The 22,288-nt window shown below is 45.6% G+C and overlaps 2 protein-coding genes across 3 annotated transcripts in view; one reads left to right on the top strand and one right to left on the bottom strand.

Moving 5' to 3' along the window:
- The window catches only part of LOC309560599 (ficolin-2-like), a gene marked incomplete at its 3' end in the record, with an annotated part of 566,275 nt that overhangs the window by 409,548 nt on the left and 134,439 nt on the right, over window positions 1–22,288 (bottom strand). The window lies entirely within an intron of this gene.
- OPHN1 (oligophrenin 1) overlaps window positions 1–22,288 on the top strand; it is a 257,850-nt gene that overhangs the window by 163,239 nt on the left and 72,323 nt on the right. For both annotated transcript variants that reach the window (XM_082264515.1, XM_082264514.1), the window contains 2 exons: window positions 10,050–10,083; window positions 12,063–12,125. In XM_082264515.1, the coding sequence (XP_082120641.1) occupies window positions 10,050–10,083; window positions 12,063–12,125 (97 nt within the window). The remainder of the gene's footprint in view (window positions 1–10,049; window positions 10,084–12,062; window positions 12,126–22,288) is intronic.

Genomic DNA, 22,288 nt, shown 5'->3' with positions numbered 1-22,288 from the left:
TATGCAGTAAAGCATGCGTGTTATACTCACTGTGGAACCTAAGGGGTTAATCGTCTGCATTGTGTAAAAAAGGGTGTTTGCTCCTGTCTTCTCTGATCCCCCCCTTCTTCCACTGTCTCCAATCCATCTCCTGATAGCACATAGCCTTGGAGGCGCTCTGCACATGCTCAGTTTGGTGTGTATTGCTGGAGAGCTTTTTTTTTTTTCTTGGGAGAGTGCATGTGATCAGCATAGGGCCAATCAGCGCTGTCCAGACAGAGGGTCAGGGGTCCTGCGTTCTCATAGGGAAATCGTGGGAGAATTCAAACTCCACCTACAAGTTTTAAGTAGACACTGATAGTCTTAAGACTACTATATACTGCTGATGACAAAAGGTATTTAGCAGTTTATAGTTACTAAAATAATTAAATTTTCATGTTCTGTGTACTGTGGAAGACCAGATATAGTAACTGCAGGGCCCTGGGTTTATAAACACTTTAATGCATTCTCTGCATTGAGGTATAGCTTCTGTGCAGATGATTCCCCCCAGCCCCCTTATACTTACCTATGTCCAATCTCGATCCAGCGTTGTGCCCGTGTGCAGCAGTTCTCCCCGTTCTCTCCCTCCTCACAGGGCAGATTGGCTCCCGCTGCTAACAATCAAATTCTCTGAGGCGGCAGGGCTGACCTGCGCTATCTGTGTCTTTATAGATGCACCCAGGGTGGCTCAGGATCCAGGAGCGCCAGCGGGGGACCCCAGAAGAAGTGTATCGAGGCTGCTCTGTTCAAGACCATTACACAGAGCAGGTAAATATGACATGTTTATTATTTTAAAAAAACCCAGAAAGGTTTAGTGCCGGTTCACACTTGTGCGATGCGGGAACGCTGCGAATATGCAGCGTGATCCTGCATCGCATCCGCACATCTGGCCGTTCACACTGCCATATACGATACGCAGGGGGTGTCAATTAAATGTTAACGACACCCCCAGTTTGATCGCATATCGCAGTGCGATCTGACAGTTCGCACAGAATCGGATCGCACAAGTGTGAACCACTGTGCGATCCGATCCTGATGCGGCTGAAAAAATGTCTCATGTGCGTGTTGGTGCGGATACAGTGCGAATTCAGCCATACAAAGTGTATGGCTGAACTCAAATCCGGACATGAGATTGCATGTAATGAAGGAGCAGTGCGCTCCGAATTACATGCGATCTCGCAAACCGCACAAATGTGAACCGGCACTTACAATCACTTTTACCCTGTATGTCTTCCTGATGCAAAAAAAAAAAAAACCTTTTCAGTGAAAAACTAATAATCCACAGTTTAAGAAAGTTTTAAGGTTATCAAGTAATTGTGCTTAGGACAACTAACAATTGTGTGTTAATATAAAATTTAAGTTATATAAGTTTTTATTTTCACTTAAAGAGGAACTGCAGCCTGCTCATATAATTTGTAGTAAAAACATCTTTCTCTGTCGCTCATTGACAGACGTAGTCTTCTTGATTCACAAGAACTGGGTTATGTTGTCTCCGCAGGAGTAGGACTAGGTAGAAAGAAAAAACGTTCTGGCACCACCCTAGGGGCAGTCCCAGAGGGTATATCCTCCCTCTCTCTGCTACAAGGAATCAGTTTTTTTTCTGTCTAGTCAGGAGTAAGGACCTAAGTTCCTTGCTGGGATCTCTGGTCCTGGCAAGATTTTTTTTTTAGAAAAAATATTTTTTTTTTAGGTAGTTTTCTCCAGTGTTTTTTCCTGTGAGATCTTCAAGCAAATATGCCGGACTGGGCGACACCAGTGGTCACCCCAGCCGGCCTACGAGCGCGCGCAGACCATTGCATTGCGCTTGGTCGGCCGCGACACATTCAAGTAAGTATGCGGGGCCGGGCGACGGGCTGGATGTTGAGATCCAGTGGTCACCCCGGTTTCTGCCTACGAGCGCGTGCAGACCAGAGCTCCGCGCTGGGTCGGCCGCGACGGAGTCCCATTGGAGGGACTGACCTTGCGAGTTAAAAGTCTCGCTTGGACGCCAGGAACCAGAGGGTCGAGGCGTCCGGAGTGGTCCACAACCCCCCACCCCGGTGGAGAGGGTATTGTGAAGAGAGGGTGCCTGTCGGTTCGGTATGGTGAGTAAACGTTCCCTTTTTTCCTCGTTATGAGGCAGTATGAATTATGGGCCCCTCCATACATGGTCAGTATCTGTCTGACACTAAAAGTCCCCCTTGTAAATACAGCATGTGTTTGGTGGGAAGTGGACTTGGTTTGAGAGCTAACACTCTACCCAGCAGACTGTAGTATTACAGCAGACATAGGAGGTATAATCCTACCTTAATTGTAGTGTACCTCCTGCAGATCGATAAACCGCTATTTAGCAGAGATGCAGGTGGATGTGCTGGGAAAAACGATTTCGGCAGTCCGCCGCCATTTTGTCGTAGACCGGGTGCATGAATGTCCTCAGGTCACGCCGGCCGCCATGTTTTTGGAGTCTATTGTCTCCTGTATGGGGGCGGCCATGTTTGATGAGCCCAGCTACCTCGTGGAGAGCTGGGAACGCCGGAAGGCGTACACAGGGGGCGGAGCCACGTCCTTCTACCCGGGAAAACTAACACAGCTCTTTCCAGTCTGTAAAAGACAGACGCTGACTGCAGTTGGTTGGAAACTTCTCTGCATCGGGTGGTGAGCCTTGAGGGTCCCTATCTCTCTCTGTGGGGATCGAGAAGCAGGTACTCTGAGGGGCAGTATTGCGCTAGGGGGATACACATAAAAAAAAAAAAAAAAAAAAGAGGTATTTTTTATTTAAAAAAAAAAAAAAAAAAGAGATGTTTTTTCTTTTTTACTGGCAAAGTGTCCTGGATTAACATGGACCCTGCCACTCATGTATCTCCACCAGATCCCTTCGAGGGGTCTGCAGGATCCTCCAGCACCCCACTGACAATTGAATCATTGTCAGCTATTATGGAAACTTTTGTGTCCCGGGTGGAAGTGGCTTGTCAGGGACAGGGCGCAAGGAAGCGACCCCCGCCTAACCCCTTATTATCTGAAACTTCGGATTCAGAATCTGAGCCTATTTCTGAAGTTGCAGGTACCTCATCTGGGATTGGTGGCTCGGGTACTGTCTCTTCAGACAGTGAGGAGGATGTTTCGGCATCAGCCATAGCCCGAGAGGAAGCATTGGTAAACAAACTCATTGTATCTGTTCAAGAAACCTTAAGATTACAGGGTACTCCATCGGAAATAGCTGAAACTGAAATCCCCTTTTGGGACTAAAAAACGCATCAAAGTGGCGAAGGTTTTTCCATTGCCCAAATGTTTGGGCAATCCAATCAAAGAAGAATGGAGTCTGCCAAAACGCACTTCTGCTATTTCTAAACGCATTAACAGGCGTTATCCGTTTGAGGAAACCCTCATTAAGAAATGGACAGAACCACCTGTGGTGGATTCACCAATTGCTAGATTGAATAAAGCCACGGTTATTCCTTTAGAAGACGCTCCGTCTTTTAAAAGATCCGGTGGATCGCAAGATAGAAGCTATGTCTCGCACCATGTTTTCCTTGATTGGATCAGCTTTCAGACCAATAATTGCTATTGGTCTGGTTTCGCAGACTGTAACTGAATGGACCAAATGGTTACGCCGGGACTTAGAAGAGGTCCCCCAGGCAGTATCAGATTTGTTGGAACAGATGATACAGGGGTTACAGTTTGTGTGTGATGCGGCGTTAGACGCCACTCCATTATTGGTGCGAGCATCAGTTTCAGCAGTGGTTCTCAGGCGTACACTGTGGCTAAAAGGTTGGTTAGCCGACCAAGGTTCCAAAAAAGCATTGGCTAATATCCCCTTTTCAGGAGAGCGTTTATTTGGAGCCAACTTAGATGAGATCATTAAGGATCTCACGGGTGGAAAGAGCACCTTTTTACCGCAAAATGCTAAGGGTAAAGGAACTCGTCAAAGACGAGGGCCTTCTTTCTCTGCTCACAAAAAGTTTTTTCGCCCCGCGGGTGAAAAAATTAAGTCCTCCAAAGCTCCTTCAGGAGGCTTCAGGGGACGTTGGTCGGGCAAGCAAAAGCCCGCCCCCTCCAGACCTGAAGATAAGTCGACCAAAGCCTGAAGGTGCGCCCCCACCCATAATTGGGGTGGGGGGACGTCTTCGCCGGTTCCCGGATCCATGGCTTTCCAGAATCCCGGACAAGTGGGTTTGCGAAATCATAAGATCAGGGTACAAGATCGAGTTTCGATCTCTCCCACCGGCGCGATTCTTCCCTTCCAATATCCGACTATCCCCGGATCGTTTAGAAGATCTGCGGAGAGCAGTCACGGATTTACTACAACAAGGAGTGGTAGTCCACGTTCCTTGGACAGAACGTTTTTTCAAGGGTTTTATTCAAACCTATTTACAATGCTCAGGAAAGAGGGCAAAGTGCGTCCAATTCTGGACTTAAGGGCACTCAATTCCTTTCTCAACATAAGAAAATTCAAGATGGAATCCATTCGCACAGTAGCAGCCTTCCTGCATCCAGGGGATGTCCTAGCGTCCATAGACATCAAGGACGCCTATCTTCACATTCCCATTTTCGCAGGACATCAGCGGTTTCTACGCTTTTCCGTAGAAGAGAACCACTATCAGTTTGTGGCGTTACCCTTCGGTCTCGCCACGGCTCCTCGGGTCTTCACGAAGGTGTTGGCCCCAATGTTGGCACTACTGCGCCAAAGAGGCATATCGATTCTAGGTTACCTAGACGATCTCCTGCTTCATGCAGAGTCTCCTCAGACCCTGCTACAAAACATAGAAATGACTATAATTTCTTTACAGGAATTCGGGTGGCTGGTGAACCAGCAAAAGTCATTTCTGGTTCCCACCCAGAGGCTCGAATATCTGGGTCTAATTCTAGACACACTCAGGACAAGAGTTTTCCTTCCGGTAGGGAAACTCCGGAAGATTCAATCAGCAGTCCAGTTGTTACTATCCAACAGCTGGTCTTCTCTTCGAACTTGCATGAGGGTTCTGGGGTTGATGGTGGCTTCCTTCGAAGCAGTCCCATTTGCCCAGTCCCATACCCGAATTCTTCAGCAAGAGATTCTTCTCAGATGGAATCGGAATCCGGAATCCCTGGACAATCGGATCCGATTGAGCAAACAGACCAGAGAGTCTCTGGTCTGGTGGCTTCGGTCTCCGATGCTCAGCCAGGGAAAGTAATTTCTGCCAATATATTGGACGATAGTGACCACGGATGCCAGTCTATCCGGATGGGGAGGAATTCTCGGTCAGTTATCTGTCCAGGGACTTTGGTCCCCGGAAGAATCCAGGTTGCCGATAAATGTATTGGAACTGAGAGCGATCAGACTTTGTCTGATTCACTGGACCGAGCAGCTCCAGGGCAGCCCGGTTCGGATCCAGTCGGACAACGCCACGGCCGTGGCTTATGTCAATCACCAGGGGGGCACCAAGAATGTCCGAGCGGCCAAGGAAGTGGCTTGCATTCTTCGCTGGGCGGAACGATTTGTTCCAGCCATCTCTGCAGTGTTCATTCCAGGGGTGGAAAATTGGCAGGCAGATTATCTCAGCCGTCAGACTCTGGATCAGGGGGAATGGTCCCTCCATCCAGAAGTTTTCCACCAGTTGTGCCTACGTTGGGGCACCCCGGATGTGGATCTGTTGGCATCACGATTCAACAGAAAAGTACAGAGATTTGTGGCTCGCTCCCGCGATCCTCTAGCAGAGACCGCAGACGCGCTGGTCGCCCCGTGGGGGCAATACCAGCTAATGTATGCCTTCCCTCCTCTCGGGTTACTGCCAAGACTTCTTCGCAGGATAGAGGAGGAAGGAATTCCAGTAATCCTGGTAGCTCTGGACTGGCCTCGTCGAGCTTGATACGCCGACTTGGTCAGACTGGTGGCGGACGTCCCGTGGAGACTTCCTCTCAGGGAGGATCTACTGTCTCAGGGACCGATCTTCCATCCTGCTTTACGATCGCTGGTTTTAAACGGCCTGGCTATTGAGACCCAGGTGTTGAAGGACAAGGGATTGTCAGCTTCAGTTATTCCTACTCTAGTTAAAACAAGGAAAGCGACTTCCAGAAAGATTATCATCGTACATGGAAGTCTTATATTGTGTAGTGTGAATCCCTTGGGTTCCATCTACATCTTTATTCGGTAGCCCGAATATTGGCTTTTCTGCAACAGGGAGTTGAGCAGAAACTGGCCTTGAGTGTTATCAAGGGTCTGGTTTCAGCATTTGCTATCTTCTTTCAGAAGCCTTTGGCTACTTATTCCTTGGTGCGGAATTTCATACAGGGGGTGCGACACCTGGCTCCGCCAGTGCACGCGCCGTTACCATCCTGGGATCTTAATTTGGTGCTGTCGGTTCTTCAGACACCTCCCTTTGAAAATATCAGGGAGATTCCCTTGCTTACTTTATCCCAGAAGGTGGCCTTCTTGGTGGCTATCACTTCTTCACGCAGGGTGTCAGAACTGGCTGCATTATCCTGTTGTTCCCCAGATCTGGTGGTTCATAGGGATAAGGTTGTTCTTCATCCGAATCCATCCTTCCTTCCTAAGGTGGTTTCAAAGTTTCATTGAATGAGGACAGTGTATTGTCCTTCCTATGTCCTTAGCCCAATCATCCTCGAGAATTTGCATGGCATTCCTTGGAGGTAGTTCGGGCGATCAGGATATATTTGAATACTACGGATTCAATTTGTAAGACGGATTCACTGTTTGTGATCACGGATGGCCCTAAGAAGGGGTTGCCTGTTCTGCTGCGACCATCTTTAGATGGATCAGACAGACGGTGGTATAGGCTTATTTTATCTAAGGGTCGGGATCCCCTGTTCCCTGTTAAGGCGCATTCTACTCAGGCGCTTAGAGTTTCCTGGACCTTCCGCCATCAGGCGTCAGTGGTTCAGGTTTTCAAGGCGACTGTTTAGTCGTCGGTTCATACCTTTACAATATTTTATAAGGTCTATGTGATGGCATCGTCAGATGCCTCTTCTGGCCGCAAGGTTCCTGCAGGCCACTGTTTGAGGAGACTGTTGGTCTACCTCGAGGATTTGTGGGGTAGGTCTCATCTGTTTACTCGATGAGTCCTTTGATACTTCTGGTTGGCTCCGGTTGGGCCTTCTAGATTGAATTTTGATTTCTGTCAATCCCACCCCTCATTTGTGGCACTGCTTCTGGATGTCCCAGTTCTTGTGAATCAAGAAGACTACGTCTGTCAATGAGCGACAGAGAAAATCGGATTTTTGTAAGAATCCTTTTCTCTTAGCTCATTGACAGACGTAGTACCCACCCCTCTATCATTGAGTTGGGTTGGGTTAAATTCTCTGTTGCTGCTTTGTGACAGAACTGATGCCTTGTAGCAGAGAGAGGGAGGATATACCCTCTGGGACTGCCCCTAGGGTGGAGCCAGAACGTTTTTTCTTTTTGCCTAGTCCTACTCCTGCGGAGACAACATAACCCAGTTCTTGTGAATCAAGAAGACTACGTCTGTCAATGAGCTAAGAGAAAAGGATTTTACGGTAAGATCTTACAAAAATCCGATTTTGTCATTCTAAAGCTTCCCTCAAACCACTTTGCATATTATTTTATATATACTGTGATTCTGTCCTTGCCAAATATGCTGCAGAAATCTCCCTCCACGAAGTCTGGCTGCAGCCATTTTAACTGTGGGCAGCTGAAGCTGCTGCCTGTTCACTTCCTGGATTTACACAGACACATACACATATGTACGCATATAACCACACACACACACACACACATATATATATATATATATATATATATATATATATATATATATATATACATGTGTTTGTGTGTGTGTATATATGTGTGTGTATGTATGTGTGTGTGTGTATATATATACACACACAGACACATTCACACCGCTGCTTGCCTGCACATTTCTCCTCTATTGATGAATACTCCTTGATCTCTGCAGTCTCCTGTTATCTCCGCCCTCATCCAGCCCCCACTAGCTCTGCAGCTCTCCTTGGCTCTCCTATGGCTCATCACTCCTCCCTTGCTGGCAAACTCTCACGAGAGTGAGAGAGCGAGCTCTGCATGATGTCATTAGTCTAGCCTACTGACCAGACAAGAAAGAGAAAGTAGGCTGTATAAAGTATTCAGTGGCAGAAAAAAAATGTTTTCCTATCCAAAGTTAAAACAACAAGAGCAGAGGATTTAATAGATGGAAAGATGAAAAAATGACTGAAGGTCCGCTTTAAATAGCACTTGTTTGCTGGGGTGTTGGAATGGCTTGGAATTTACACAGAAGCCCTAATATTTTTCACTCCAAAAAAAGATTTAATAATATTAAAAATGCTGGTGTACTACTGAGCAAATGGAAAGATTATCGCCACCGCTGCTGCTCTTCCCTAGCAACTTTATTCCACAGTCCCTAATAATGTACTGATTGTGCTGACAGCTCCCTTATACTTAAAATCAATTATACTGTTGTCTCAATTGACACAAGGGGGGTGGGCGACTTACTAAAACTGGAGAGTGCAAAATCTGGTGCAGCTCTGCATAGAAACCAATCGGCTTCCAGTTTTTTTTTTTTTTTTCAAGGCTTAAAATAGAACTTCTATAGGCAAAACTATAGCTGGATAAAGTAAGGGAGGGTTATAACCCCCGTCATATTTTTTTTTTTTGCCGTCTGTGTCCCATCGCAGAGATTTCCTTTCACTTCCTGTCCCATAGCCAAACAGGAAGTGAGAGGAAATCCCTGCAAATTACAGAGGAAGTAAACCTATAGGAAAGCCTATAATAAGGTTAAAACCTTTTTATAAACCCTTTAGGAGATATTTACTGCGCATGCAGCCAGTGATATCACTGGCGCAAGCGCTCTGAAGGAACGGCCACCCGTGCCGTTCCTTTAGAGCCTTGTGCCGTGACCGGCGGCTCCCGTGCGCATGCGCTGGAGTGAGGTCATTGCGGTTTTGGGCAGTCACATAGCGGGATTCCACGAACCCGAAAGCAAGACAGGCGAAGATGGAATCTGTCTTCGGCAATGACATCGCATTGCTAGACTGCTTCGTTTTCAGATAAGTTTCACATAATGTGCTAGTATGCGATGCATACTTGCACATTATACCATTGCCTTGCAGGTAAGGAAAAAAACAGACGTGCAGTGGTTTACAACCGCTTTAAGGGAATTCCTTGGGGCCCCCAGGTCACTACAACTAGTGTCCCCATTGGAAGATTTCCCCCTTTATTACTTTTCTGGGGACAACCCAAAATTTGGGATTTTCTTCTACTTTCCCTTTTTAATGGTAACGATAAACAGGAGAAATAGAGAGGTGAATCTCCCTAATAAGTTACACACAGCAATAAAAACTGACAGCTGTTCTAATCCCTCTCCACTCTATCCAAAACTACAAAAAAAGTTTTGCATTTAGTTATAATTTAAAATAGTAAACTTTTTTTTTTTTTTTTTTTTTTTTGGATAGTGCAATTTTTTTTTTTTTTTTCGCCATTGCGGAAATTTCCCTTCACTTCCTGTCCCATAGCCCAGCAGAAAGTGAGAGGAAATCCCTGCAAATTAAGAGAATTCCTTGGGAACCCCGTCCTCCCCTTTTAGAAGATGTCTTACTTTTTGGGGTTAAGCCAAAATTTGGGGTTTTCTTTACTTTTATTTTCAATAATAATGGTAAACAGGACAAATAGGGTGAATCTCCCTAACGGGGGCACAGACAGCCATAAAACCTTGTAGGTGTTCTAAACCATCTACAATATCTAAAACTTTAAAAAAAGTTTTGCCTTTAGTGACACTTTAAATGAAGAAGCTGAAGTTGGAAGCTGATTGGCTGCCATGCACAGCTGCACCAGATTTTGCACTCTAAAGTTTTAGTAAATCAACCCCAAGGGAGTTTGATGGGGTCCCATTAAAATTCTGGTATGGGGCCCCATAAATAAATGTTACACCACTGGTACCTGAGATTTGGATACCAAGATAACCTCTTGTAATATTAGCATAGAAATGAATGACATAAATGTTTCCTTTAGCTTAGCAATGTTTTACAAAGATGTACTTGGTTACTGATTGCTCTACCTGTTTTTTCATTGTCTCTTTCTACAGATCTATCACAGTCCAATTACGAAACGCGATGAAAGTGAGTACAATGTTTGTTTGTTTTTTGCTGTGTAAGTGCACATCAAAAAATATTTTAATATCCATTTAAAGGGAATCTGTGTGGTTTGATCATGCTGACCAGGCATTTTTTGTTTAAATTTAAATTTAAAATTTGTATTTTTGACTAGAAAATTATTGAGATCCCCCTAAATATTAAATCTTTTTTTTTTTTTTTTTAAGCAGAGACCCTAGAGAATAAAATGACGATTACTGCAAAATTTTATGTCGCACAGTATTTGTGCAGCGTTCTTTAAAATGCAATTTATTTTGGAAAAAAAATACCCTTTAATGAATAAAAAGAAAAAAACAAAACACAATATTTACTCCAAGTTTTTTGCCTAATGTGAAAGATGACGTTACACTGAGTAAATAGATACCTAACATGCTATACTTTGAATTTGCGTACGCTTGTGGAATGGTTGCGCTAGAATTATTGCTCTCGCGCGAATGATCGCGGTGATTTCTTAAATTTGTGGTCTGAACACTGTTTACCTATATGGGCATGACTTACACATGCGTTCGCTTCTGTGCACGAGCACGGAGAAATGGGGTGATTTCAATCATTTTTTTCTTATTCTTTTTTCATTTTTATTTTTACACTGCCCCTTTATTTATATTTTTTTGATTGCTTTTATTCCTGTTACAAGGAATGTAAACATCCATTGTAATAGAAATAAGCATGACAGGTCCTCTTTATTGAGAGATCTGGGGTCAAAAATACCCCAAATCTCTCCTTTACCTTTTTAAAATCAAAGGAAAATAATAATAAAAAAAAAATATATATGTATGTGTGTGTGTGAATATGTGTGTATGTGTATATATATATATATATATATATATATATATATATATATATATATATATATATATATATATATATATATGTATATATAATGTGTGTGTGTGTGTGTGTATGTGTGTGTGTATGTGTGTGTATGTATATATATATATATATATATATATATATATATATATATATATATATATATATATAGTGTGTATGTGTGTGTGTATGTGTGTATATATATATATATATATATATATATATATATATATATATATATATATATATATATATATATAAATATATATATATATATATTTTTTTTTTACATTTTGACTTAAAAAATCATTTGTTAATGTCTGAGAACCAGAGGTTGCTCCAGTCCTCCAAGGGCATGGAGCCGAGTGGGGGGGGGGGCGCACTTCCGGGCTTAACAGACGGCACCGGTAAGCTCGGAAATGACGAGGATAGGATAGGAATTGGGGCACCTCTCCCAAAGTGATCCCGCTACGAATGCGCCCGTGGGACCACTTTTATCCAGCGTGGAATCGCCCATAGTAAAAAAAGATACCGAGGTTATGGCAGCTAGCTGCTGCTATAACACCAGTATTAAACGTCAAATTAGTGACATATTTTTACTATGAGCCGGTCGGCAAGTGGTTAAGCTCACATTGCCTAGAAGACACAGCCCATTACCCAACACATTCTTTCCTGTCCTTGTAGAGAGCCACAAAGAATGAGGTACTGCAGAACCTGTGACTGCTGTCTCCAGCCCGCCTCCTGTGCGTCACTGTGATGGGCGGCCCTATTAGCCAATAGGGAGGTGTGGGAGGGGGAAAGTGACAGCCAAAAACTTCATAAGCTGATTATATATATATATATATATATATATATATATATATATATATATATATATATATATATATATATATGTGTGTGTGTGTGTGTGTGATCTACAAGAATTCGGAAAAGGCTGCAGCCATTCACAGATTCCTTTGGTGCAGAGCGAGTGACAGATAAAGAAATTACTTTTGTTGGCAATTTGGTTTGAGCAACAGAAATGCCCGTGTGACATGCCTCTTAAAAATCCTAAAAAGTTCCTCCTGTATGTTTGTTATGAATTAAACTGCATGATCAGCGTGTCGGTATCTGACCAAACTTTTTCCCATTTCTAGTGGAATTAAACGAAGTCGGGTTCCGTTTTGTCCGAAAGTGCATTAATGCCGTAGAAGCTACAGGTATGGAGCGTTACTTAAATTATTAACTACCTCCCGCCCGCTGTATAGACTAACGATGGCGGGCAGGATTCTCTCTTGTTCTGGGACGACGTCCTATGATGTCACCCCAGTCTCACTGTGCTTGCATGTGGCAAATGCGGGTGGGACACAGCGCAACCCCAATTTTGGTAAAGAGCAAATCACCCGCATCTCCTCACAGGGGAGACCTGTACAGATAATGAGGGCACTGATCATCGGTGCCCTGATTATCATTGCAGCCCCAACAGTACCATCAGTGATGTCAATCTGTGCCCTTCAGGGATGCCAGTCATTGTCGCCTGTCTGTGCCGCCCATCAGTTCCACCTATCAGTGCCATCCATCAGTGCCACCTATCAGTGTTCATCAGTGCCACCTATCACTGCCTCATCATCCGTGCCATCTCATCAGTGCCCATCAGTGCAGCTTCATAAGCCCACAGCCGTGAAGGAGAAAAAGTACTTTTTTTTTTCTTCAAAGTTATAGCCTTGTTTTTGTTTAGCAAAAAAATAAAAACCCAGTGGTGATTAAATACCACCAAAAAAAGCTCTATTTGTTTGAAAAAATAAATGATAAAAATGTCATATGGGTACAGTGCTGAAAGCTGAAAATTGGCTTGGGCGGGAAGGAGGTGAAAAAGCCTGGTATTGAAGCTGTTAAAGGTTTGGTTTTAATTAAAAAACAAAAAAAAAACAAACATGTCATACTTACCTGCTCTGTGTAGTTGGTTTTGCACAGAGCAGCTCCGATCCTCCTCTTCTCGGGTCCCCTGCTGGAGCTCCAGACCCCTCACTCCTTCCTAGTGCCCCTCATAGCAAGCAGCTTGCTATGGAGCCCCCTGAGCAGTGCTCACTCCCGAGCCACTACTCTGTGTGTCCATTCACTCACGGAGCATGGTTTGGCCCTGCCCCTGCTCTTTCCTCATTGGCTCACTGGCTGTAATTGATTGATAGCCATGGCCAGTGGCTACTGTCTCAGCAATGAGAAGGGAGAGACCAAAGAGAGCCCAGGCTCTGCTGCACATCGCTGGATCAAGATAGGGCTCAGGTAAGTTTTAGAGGGGGCTGGGGGCACTTCTGCTGCACACAGAAGATTTTTACCTTCATGCCTAAAAGGCATGAAGGTAAAAAACCTTGAGCCTTTACAACCACTTTAAACTTGGTTTTATTTTTTTAGTTTTAATACATTTTATTTTCCAAAATTAAAGAAAAATGTTATGAATTTTTTTTTTTCCCCTATGCACTGGGGCTGTACAGCATGGGTTAGGGCGGCACAGTGGTGTAGCAGTTAGCATTTTCGCCTAGCTTCAAAAGGGTCACTGGTTCCAATCCCAACCACGACACTACCTGCCTGGAGATTGCATCTTTTCCCTGTGCCTGCGTGGGTTTCCTCTGGCTTTTCCAGTTTCCTCCCACGGTCAAAAGACAGTGTTAGTAGGTTAATTGGATCTGGTCTTTATTGGCCCTACTATGTGTATGTATGAATATGAGTAAAGGGCTTTAGATTGTAAGCTCCTTGAGGGTAGGGACTGATGTGAGTATACAATGTACATGTAAAGTGCTGGATAAATTGACAGCTATAGAAGTACCTGAAATTAAAAATAAATAAATAACTGCTCGTTTTTGTTTAGGGGTGAGGAGAATGGAGATAAACTTATCTGATCCTCTGAGCACAAGACTAGTCCCTGCCACAGTGGTCAGGCAATCTCACTGAGAAGTACTGTAGCTCCTTGTACAAGGGTAGCTGATATTAAGACAGATCACAAGGCACTTTAAAGTCTGGTGCTTAACTATTCTTCCTGGTTAGAGGACTTGCTCACTGTCCTTACTGGGAAGTCTAAGTCCTGCCAGGGACTCTATAGGCGCTTTTCCACTGCATGGTATGGATCGGTTTGGCGCTTTTCCACTGCATGGTATGGATCGGTTTGGCTCGGTTTGCCGCTTTTCCACTGCATGGTACGGATTGGTTTGGCTCGGTTTGGCGCTTTTCCACTGCATGGTACGGGTTAGAACGGTTCGGTTTGGATTGGTACAGCGGTGCTTTTCCACTACATGGTACGGCGTCGGTATGGCTCACTTAACCAGTACCACCTCGGTTGGGGTTCCAAGCAGGCCGTACGGATACCATATCCCGCAATCCTTTGCATGCAGCATTGATTGTTTGTCACTACTAGCCACTGATTGGTCAGAGAATCGTTGTAATCCCACCCACTTAGTACTAAGTACTACAACAGTGGAAAAGCAAACTGAGCCGAGTAGAGCCTATACAGTGCTGAAAGGTGCCGACTCGTACCACGCAGTGGAAAAGCAAACTGAGCCGAGTAGAGCCTATACAGTGCTGAAAGGTGCCGACTCGTACCACGCAGTGGAAAAGCAAACTGAGCCGGGTAGAGCCTATACAGTGCTAAAAGGTGCCGACTCATACCACGCAGTGGAAAAGCAAACTGAGCCGGGTAGAGCCTATACAGTGCTGAAAGGTGCCGACTCGTACCACGCAGTGGAAAAGCAAACTGAGCCGGGTAGAGCCTATACAGTGCTGAAAGGTGCCGACTCGTACCACGCAGTGGAAAAGCAAACTGAGCCGAGCTGGGCCAAGCAGTGCCGAGTGGAGCCGAGGCGGTACTTGCAGTGGAAAAGTGCCAAGTGATTACCATTGGAAGGTCTATATTATTGGAAGTCTTGGTAGAGATTCTGGTAGTCTTGCAAGGGATTTTGATGGGAGTTCTGGAAGACCAGACAAATATTCTGAGAATATCATTACAAGTACTGATGTTGGATGTGAAGATCTGGCTCACAATCAGCGTTCCAATTCATCCCAAAGGTGTAGGGTGCATACCAAAGGTGCAGTAGGGTTGAGGTCAAGCGCTGTTGTTGGATGCAAAGACCTGATTCCAAAGGTGTTCAGTAGAGTTGAGGTCAGGTACTGATGTTGGATGAGATGACCCGATCCCAAAGGTGTTCAGTAGGGTTGAGGTCAGGTACTGATGTTGGATGAGATGACCCGATCCCAAAGGTGTTCAGTAGGGTTGAGGTCAGGTACTGATGTTGGATTCAAAGACCTGATTCCAAAGGTGTTCAGTAGAGTTGAGGTCAGAACTCTGAAGGCCACTCAAGCTCCTCCACACCAAACTGGCCAAATTATGTCTTTATTGAGCTTCCTTTGTGCCCAAGGGCACAGTGATGCTGGAACAGAAAAGGTCTTTCCCAAACGATTACCACAAGGTTGGAAGAATTATATAAAATGTTTTTGTATGCTTTAATATTAACAGAACCCATTACTGGAAACACCTGAAAGCCATCGTTTGGAGGGGTATTTACATACTCTTGGCCATAAATCCTATCTTCTAATTTATCTATAGCCACCATGCAGGATCTTAAGCATTCAAATAAATGTCTGGCTCCACTTGTGTTTTTAGCATGTGTCCAAAAACGCAGACTGCTTCCCCTTGGCGTTGTAGTTTGATGTTATTTTATTTTACTTTTTTGGAGCCTTCCAGATGACCTTGAATTTACTTTAAATTCCACTAACAAACCACAAGTAAAGCCTAGAAATAATTTTCTTGTTTTCTGAGGGATTGTTGTTGGGAGGTCTTGTAAGCGATAAGATTTTCTAAAAATGCAGAGTTCTTTTGATGTGCAACGGAAAGAATGTTTACAATTTGTTATTGGTGTGCAAAAGTCACAATCAGTGAAGACTTGTAGGCAAATCTACTAACCAGCGCCTTAAGTGATTTATTACAAATATTCTTAACTGGCAATCATTTACTTCTACAAGACGAGGCTGTGTTTCCATACGCACCAAAGGCCAATGGTATAAAACGTAGCCTTTGTTGAGGACTTTGAAATAAAATGTGTATATAACGATGTGTGCTTGTTCACTTTAAAGGAGGGTCTAGGCTTTGTAAGAAACAAAAACATATATAATTATTTGTAGTCGGTAGTGATCAGAAAAGAAGAAAAAATACACTATATTGTCAAAAGTATTAGGACGCCTGCCTTTACACGCACATGAACTTTAATGGCGTGACTGTATGGCAGTACAGAGAGGAAGATACACATACACTATATTGTCAAAAGTATTGGGCCCCCTGCCTTTACACGCACATGAACTTTAATGGCATCCCAGTCTTAGTCAGTAGGGTTCAGTATTGAGTTGGCCCATCCTTTGCAGCTATAACCGCTTCAACTCTTCTGGGAAGGCTGTCCACAAGGTTTAGGAGGGTGTCTATGGAAATGTTTGACTATTCTTCCAGAAGCGCATTTGTGAGGTCAGGCACTGATGTGGACAAAAAGGACTGGCCCGCAATCTCCATTCTAATTCATCCTAAGGCTCTTTTCACACACTCCGTCCGTTGGACGGAGTTCGTTTTTCTCAGCAGGGGATCGAGCCGCCGATCCCCCGCTGAGCAGCAGGAGGACAGCTGTGTCTCCGCGCTGTGTGCGGAGACACAGCTGACAGTTCCCCATGCATCTCTATGGGGGAAATCGGATGTCAACAGACCATCAGTCCGTTCTCACCCAATCCGATCCGATCCGCTGGACGGATGGAAAATAGGGTTTCCATCCGTCCAGATTTGACGGATAGGATCGGGTCGGATGTCAGCGGACATCCGATGCCCCATAGGAATGCATGGGGGGACCGTTCAGATCCGCCAAAAAAATGGACAGACGGATCTGAACGGTCCGCCTGTGTGAAAGGGGCCTAAAGGTGTTCTATCGGGTTGAGGTCAGGACTCTGTGCAGGCCAGTCAGGTTCCTCCACCCCAAACTCGCTCATCCGTGCCTTTATGGACCTTGCTTTGTGCACTGGTCCAAATAATTTGGTGGAGGGGGGTTTATGGTGTTGGGTTGTTTTTCGGGTCTTGGGCTTGGCCCCTTAGCTCCAGTGAAGGGAACTATTAAGGCATCAGCATACCAAGACTTTTTGGACAATTTCATGCTGCTAACTTTGTGGGAACAGTTTGGGGATGACCCCTTCCTGTTCAAACACGACTGCGCACCAGTGCACAAAGCAAGGTCCATAGAGACCTGAGCAAGTTTGGGGTGGTGGAACTTGACTGGCCCTCACAGAATCCTGACCTCAACCCGATAGAACACCTTTGGGATGAATCAGAGCGGAGACTGCGAGCCAGGTCTCATGCAACATGGGTGCCTGACCTCATAAATGCGCTTCTGGAAGAATGGTCAAACATTCCCATAGACACACTCCTAAACCTTGTGGACAGCCTTCCCAGAAGAGTTAAAGCTGTTATAGCTGCAAAGGGTGGGCCAACTCAATATTGAATCCTACTGACTAAGACTGGGATGCCATTAAAGTTCATGTGTGTGTAAAGGCTGGCGTCCCAACACTTTTGACAATATAGTGTATATCTTCCCCACTGTACTGCCATACAGTCTCTATAGGCAGATACAGGGTGAGGGATTTCTATGAGATACATTCACAGCCAGGTGGTCATGATCTTTTAAACTAAAAAAGAGGTAAGTTAGTGTCCACCCTATCCAGCAATGGCGGTTTTTATATGCCTTATTATTTCAGTGGCACAAAGCAGAAGCTCTTCAAAAAAAAATCTTGGCATAACATATGGCATAAATGCCACGCGCTGATAATTTGGACCCCCATTTTTGTTCTTTATTTTTATGTTGGTGTTCTTTGGTTTATTTGACTGATGATTGACACCCCTGATGATTGACACCTCTGATGATTGATACCCCTGATGATTGACACCTCTGATGAAGCTTACATTTGAGCGCAACATGTAGGGTTCTTTCTATTTGGGAGCATTTTTGAAACTTTAATTTTGGGGTTACACATGGTTTGTTGGGGGAGGGTGCCTTTGGCTACTTTGAGATTTACAGTATGGTAGTAGTTTACTATCAATAGTCAGTAGATGTGGATGGAATAGGTAAGCCCTGTGACCCATTTCATAGATTTTCTTCAGCCATTTGAATTTTGAACCCTCAGTTGCATATATGAAGGAAGCTTAGTAGACCATTTCAGTTTTTACCTCTATTGCCTTCTTAATATGTTTTGAAGAGGTTCTATTTTGTGCCACTGCAATAATAAGAATATAACCACCATTGCTGGTTAGGGTGGACACTAACTTACCACTTTTTTGGTTTAAAAGATCATGACCACCTGGCCATGAATTTATCTGATAGAAATCCCCCCCTGTGGCTGCCTATAGTGACTGTGTGGCAGTGCAGTGGGGAAAGATATATATTTTTTTCTTCCTTTCTGACCACTACTGACTACCAATAATCATTTTCTTTTTTTTTTTTTTTTAAAGCCTAGACCCTCCCTTAAAGTGAATAAGCATACACAGTTATATATACATTTTAACCACCTCAATACTGGGCACTTAAACCCCCTTCCTTCCCAGACCAATTTTCAGCTTTTAGCGCTGTTGCAATTTTGAATGACAATTGCGCGGTCCTGCAACACTGTACCTAAACCAAATTTGTGTCATTTTTTCCCCACAAATAGAGCTTTCTTTTGGTGGTATTTGATCACCGCCAGGTTTTTTCTTTATATGCAGCATTGGTGGGCACTGATAGGCAGCGCTGATGGGCACTGATAGGCAGCGCTGATGGGCACTGATGGGCAGCACTGATGGGCACTGATTGGCGGCACTGATGGGCACTGATAGGTGGCACTGTTGGGCGGCAATGATCGGCACTGATGGGGGGCACTGATGGGCACTGATAGGCAGCACTGGTGGGCAATAATGGACACTGGTGGGCAGCACTGATAGATGGCAATAACGGCACTGGTGGGCAGCACTGATAGATGGCATTGGTGGGCAACACTGATAGGGAGGGCACTGGGGTGCTCTCTGAGCCCTGCTTGCCATCCCTGGTGGCCATGGTGGGCATCCCTGGTGGTCATGGGTGGGCATCCCTGGTGGCTTAGTGGCACCCCTCCCCTCCTCCCAGGGCTGCACTGGTAATCAATGTTCTGATTACCAGCACAGACCCCCCCTGTGATCAGTGAGTAATTAGAAATACTCACTGATCACCCCGGCTGCAGCACCGATCATCCCTCTTCTCCTCACTGACAGGATCTGTCAGGAGGAGAAGAGATCAAAGCCGTTACAACGGCTCTATTTACATTACATGACGGCTGTGATTGGACACAGCCGTCATGTGATCAGAAGGGCCAATCACAGGGCCCTCCTGCCGAATGATGTTGCTCTGTGTCCGAGGGACACAGACACATCGAGATCGTGCCGCTGCGGGTGCCCGCGGCAGCGCAATCTCTCTCCTTCTGAAGGACGTTCCGGAACGTCCGATCAGAAGGAGGAGACTCCCACCCGGCCGTATATTTACAATGGCCCGGGTGGGAGGTGGTTAATAAAACGTCCTCAATAAAGGGTATAGTTTATACCGTGGGCCTTTTGGTGCGCATAGAAACACACCCTTCTGTGAAAGTAGAAGAATTATAGGCAAGACACACTAATCAATTATACATATACAGTATGAAAGTAAAAAAATATTAACTAATGTCTGCTTTTGTTTTAAACCATTTGAGCTCCGGAATGTTCTACCCCCTTCATGACCAGGCCATTTTTTTGTTATCTAGCACTACGATGGTAATTGCGCAGTCATGCAGTGCTCAAATGAAATGTATATTATTTTTTTACACAATTAGAGCTTTCTTTTGCTGGTATGTGATCACCACTGTGTTTTTAGTTTTTATTTATTTTTTATTTATATAAGCAAAAAAAGACCAGAAATTTTGAATCCCCCAATATTTTTTACTTTCTGCTATAAAACATGTAGCACCCTACAGGGTAGGTGCTAGGTAAAGTGTATTAGGCCTTGTCTGCTTAGCAGGGCCATGATTTTCAGCTAGGATGTCATGGTTCCCAGGTGTGGCTGTTGAGACTGGAGAGTCTCCCCACTGTGCTCAATGAGGGCTCTCATTGGGCAGTGGAGGAAACCCGGCCAATGGCACACCCAGGCTTGTATCTACCCCAGAAAGGAAGATTCTGCCGCACAGCATTCTGGGAGTGGGTATAAGTTTGAGGGGAGCGCCTGACACAGCCTCTTTGGCGGGAAGCAGAGTCCCAGGAGGGAGAGCACGGCTGTCAAGAGGAATCGGGTGTCCCAGGCGGCTGGCCTGAGGGGACAGAGGGCTGAGCTTCAGAGAGGATCCGGTGTTTAGAGGACCAGCGGAGTTGAGTTGGTTTTCAGGAAAGCATTCCCAGTTCGTGAGTACTGCAAACTGCCCCTGGGGGTCTGTCTAGTGACAGGGGACCACTCCGGTGAAGGTCGGAGGGATCTGGGAGCTAGCTAGCAGGTGCAGGAGCAAAGTAAAGGGGGTGCCAGTGTTGACCCTGAAGAGTAAAAGGGGGTGCCAGTGTGGACCCTGAAGAGTAGAGAGGGTGCCAGCGGTTGGGCCCTGAGTTGTTAAGTGTACAGCGTGCAGTGTACAGTAGAGTAAAGGGGGTGCCAGCGGTTGGGCCCTGAAGTGTTAAGTGTACAGCATGCAGTGTTCAGAGTTGCATCAGAAGCAGTTTACAAAGGCTACCTCAGTCAGGAAGGACTGGAGGGAGCAGTGCTAGACTTTTGAGCTAACCAGAAGTGTCAGAAGTTACACTCAAGTTCACAGACAGCAAGTCAGATTCACAAGCGCCAACGGCGTTGACCGGCATTCAGCCAACATCAAGGCAGTGTCAGTAGGCATTTTCCTTCAAGAGTCCCAATTTGTATCTAGTTGAGCCAGAGGAGTATCCCACTCATTCTCTTCTCCCATCCCCCTATCACACTTGGGTATTCAACTTAAGTGTGCTGCTGGTGTTTCCGGTGACCATGGCAGACCCACATCAGGCCCAATGCCTGGAAATATTGCTGCAAACATATCCAATAAAAAAAAAAATCTAATTTCTTCAAAAATTTAGGCCAAATATATTCTGCTACATGTTTTTAGTAAAAAAAAAAAAAAAATCCCAATAGGTGTATATTGATTGGCTTGTGTGAATGTTATAGCATCTACAAACTATGCCCTGCAGACTTCACGTAGGGTGCCTTGCAGACTTCACGTAGGGTGCCCTGCAAACTTCACGTAGGGTGCTCTGCAGACTTCACGTAGGGTGCTCTGCAGACTTCACGTAGGGTGCTCTGCAGACTTCACGTAGGGTGCTCTGCAGACTTCACGTAGGGTGCTCTGCAGACTTCACGTAGGGTGCTCTGCAGACTTCACGTAGGGTGCTCTGCAGACTTCACGTAGGGTGCCTTGCAGACTTAACGTTTGCAGACTTCACGTACGGTGCCCTGCAGACTTCACGTAGGGTGCTCTGCAGACTTCACGTAGGGTGCCTTGCAGACTTCACGTAGGGTGCCTTGCAGACTTCACGTAGGGTGCCTTGCAGACTTCACGTAGGGTGCCTTGCAGACTTCACGTAGGGTGCCTTGCAGACTTCACGTAGGGTGCCTTGCAGACTTCACGTTTGCAGACTTCACGTACGGTGCCCTGCAGACTTCACGTAGGGGGCCTTGCAGACTTCACGTAGGGTGCCTTGCAGACTTCACGTATGCAGACTTCACGTAGGGTGCCTTGCAGACTTCACGTAGGGTGCCTTGCAGACTTCACGTAGGGTGCCTTGCAGACTTCACGTAGGGTGCCTTGCAGACTTCACGTAGGGTGCCCTGCAGACTTCACGTAGGGTGCCCTGCAGACTTCACGTAGGGTGCCCTGCAGACTTCACGTAGGGTGCCTTGCAGACTTCACGTAGGGTGCCTTGCAGACTTCACGTAGGGTGCCTTGCAGACTTCACGTAGGGTGCCTTGCAGACTTCACGTAGGGTGCCTTGCAGACTTCACGTAGGGTGCCTTGCAGACTTCACGTAGGGTGCCTTGCAGACTTCACGTTTGCAGACTTCACGTACGGTGCCCTGCAGACTTCACGTAGGGGGCCTTGCAGACTTCACGTAGGGTGCCTTGCAGACTTCACGTAGGGTGCCTTGCAGACTTCACGTAGGGTGCCTTGCAGACTTCACGTAGGGTGCCTTGCAGACTTCACGTAGGGTGCCTTGCAGACTTCACGTAGGGTGCCCTGCAGACTTCACGTAGGGTGCCCTGCAGACTTCACGTAGGGTGCCCTGCAGACTTCACGTAGGGTGCCCTGCAGACTTCACGTAGGGTGCCTT

This window comes from Pelophylax lessonae (genome assembly GCF_965119305.1).
Source record: "Pelophylax lessonae genome assembly, chromosome: 7".
Lineage (NCBI taxonomy): Eukaryota > Metazoa > Chordata > Amphibia > Anura > Ranidae > Pelophylax > Pelophylax lessonae.
Note: the sequence above shows the minus strand (reverse complement) of the source record. Positions and strands in the feature narration are given on the sequence as shown.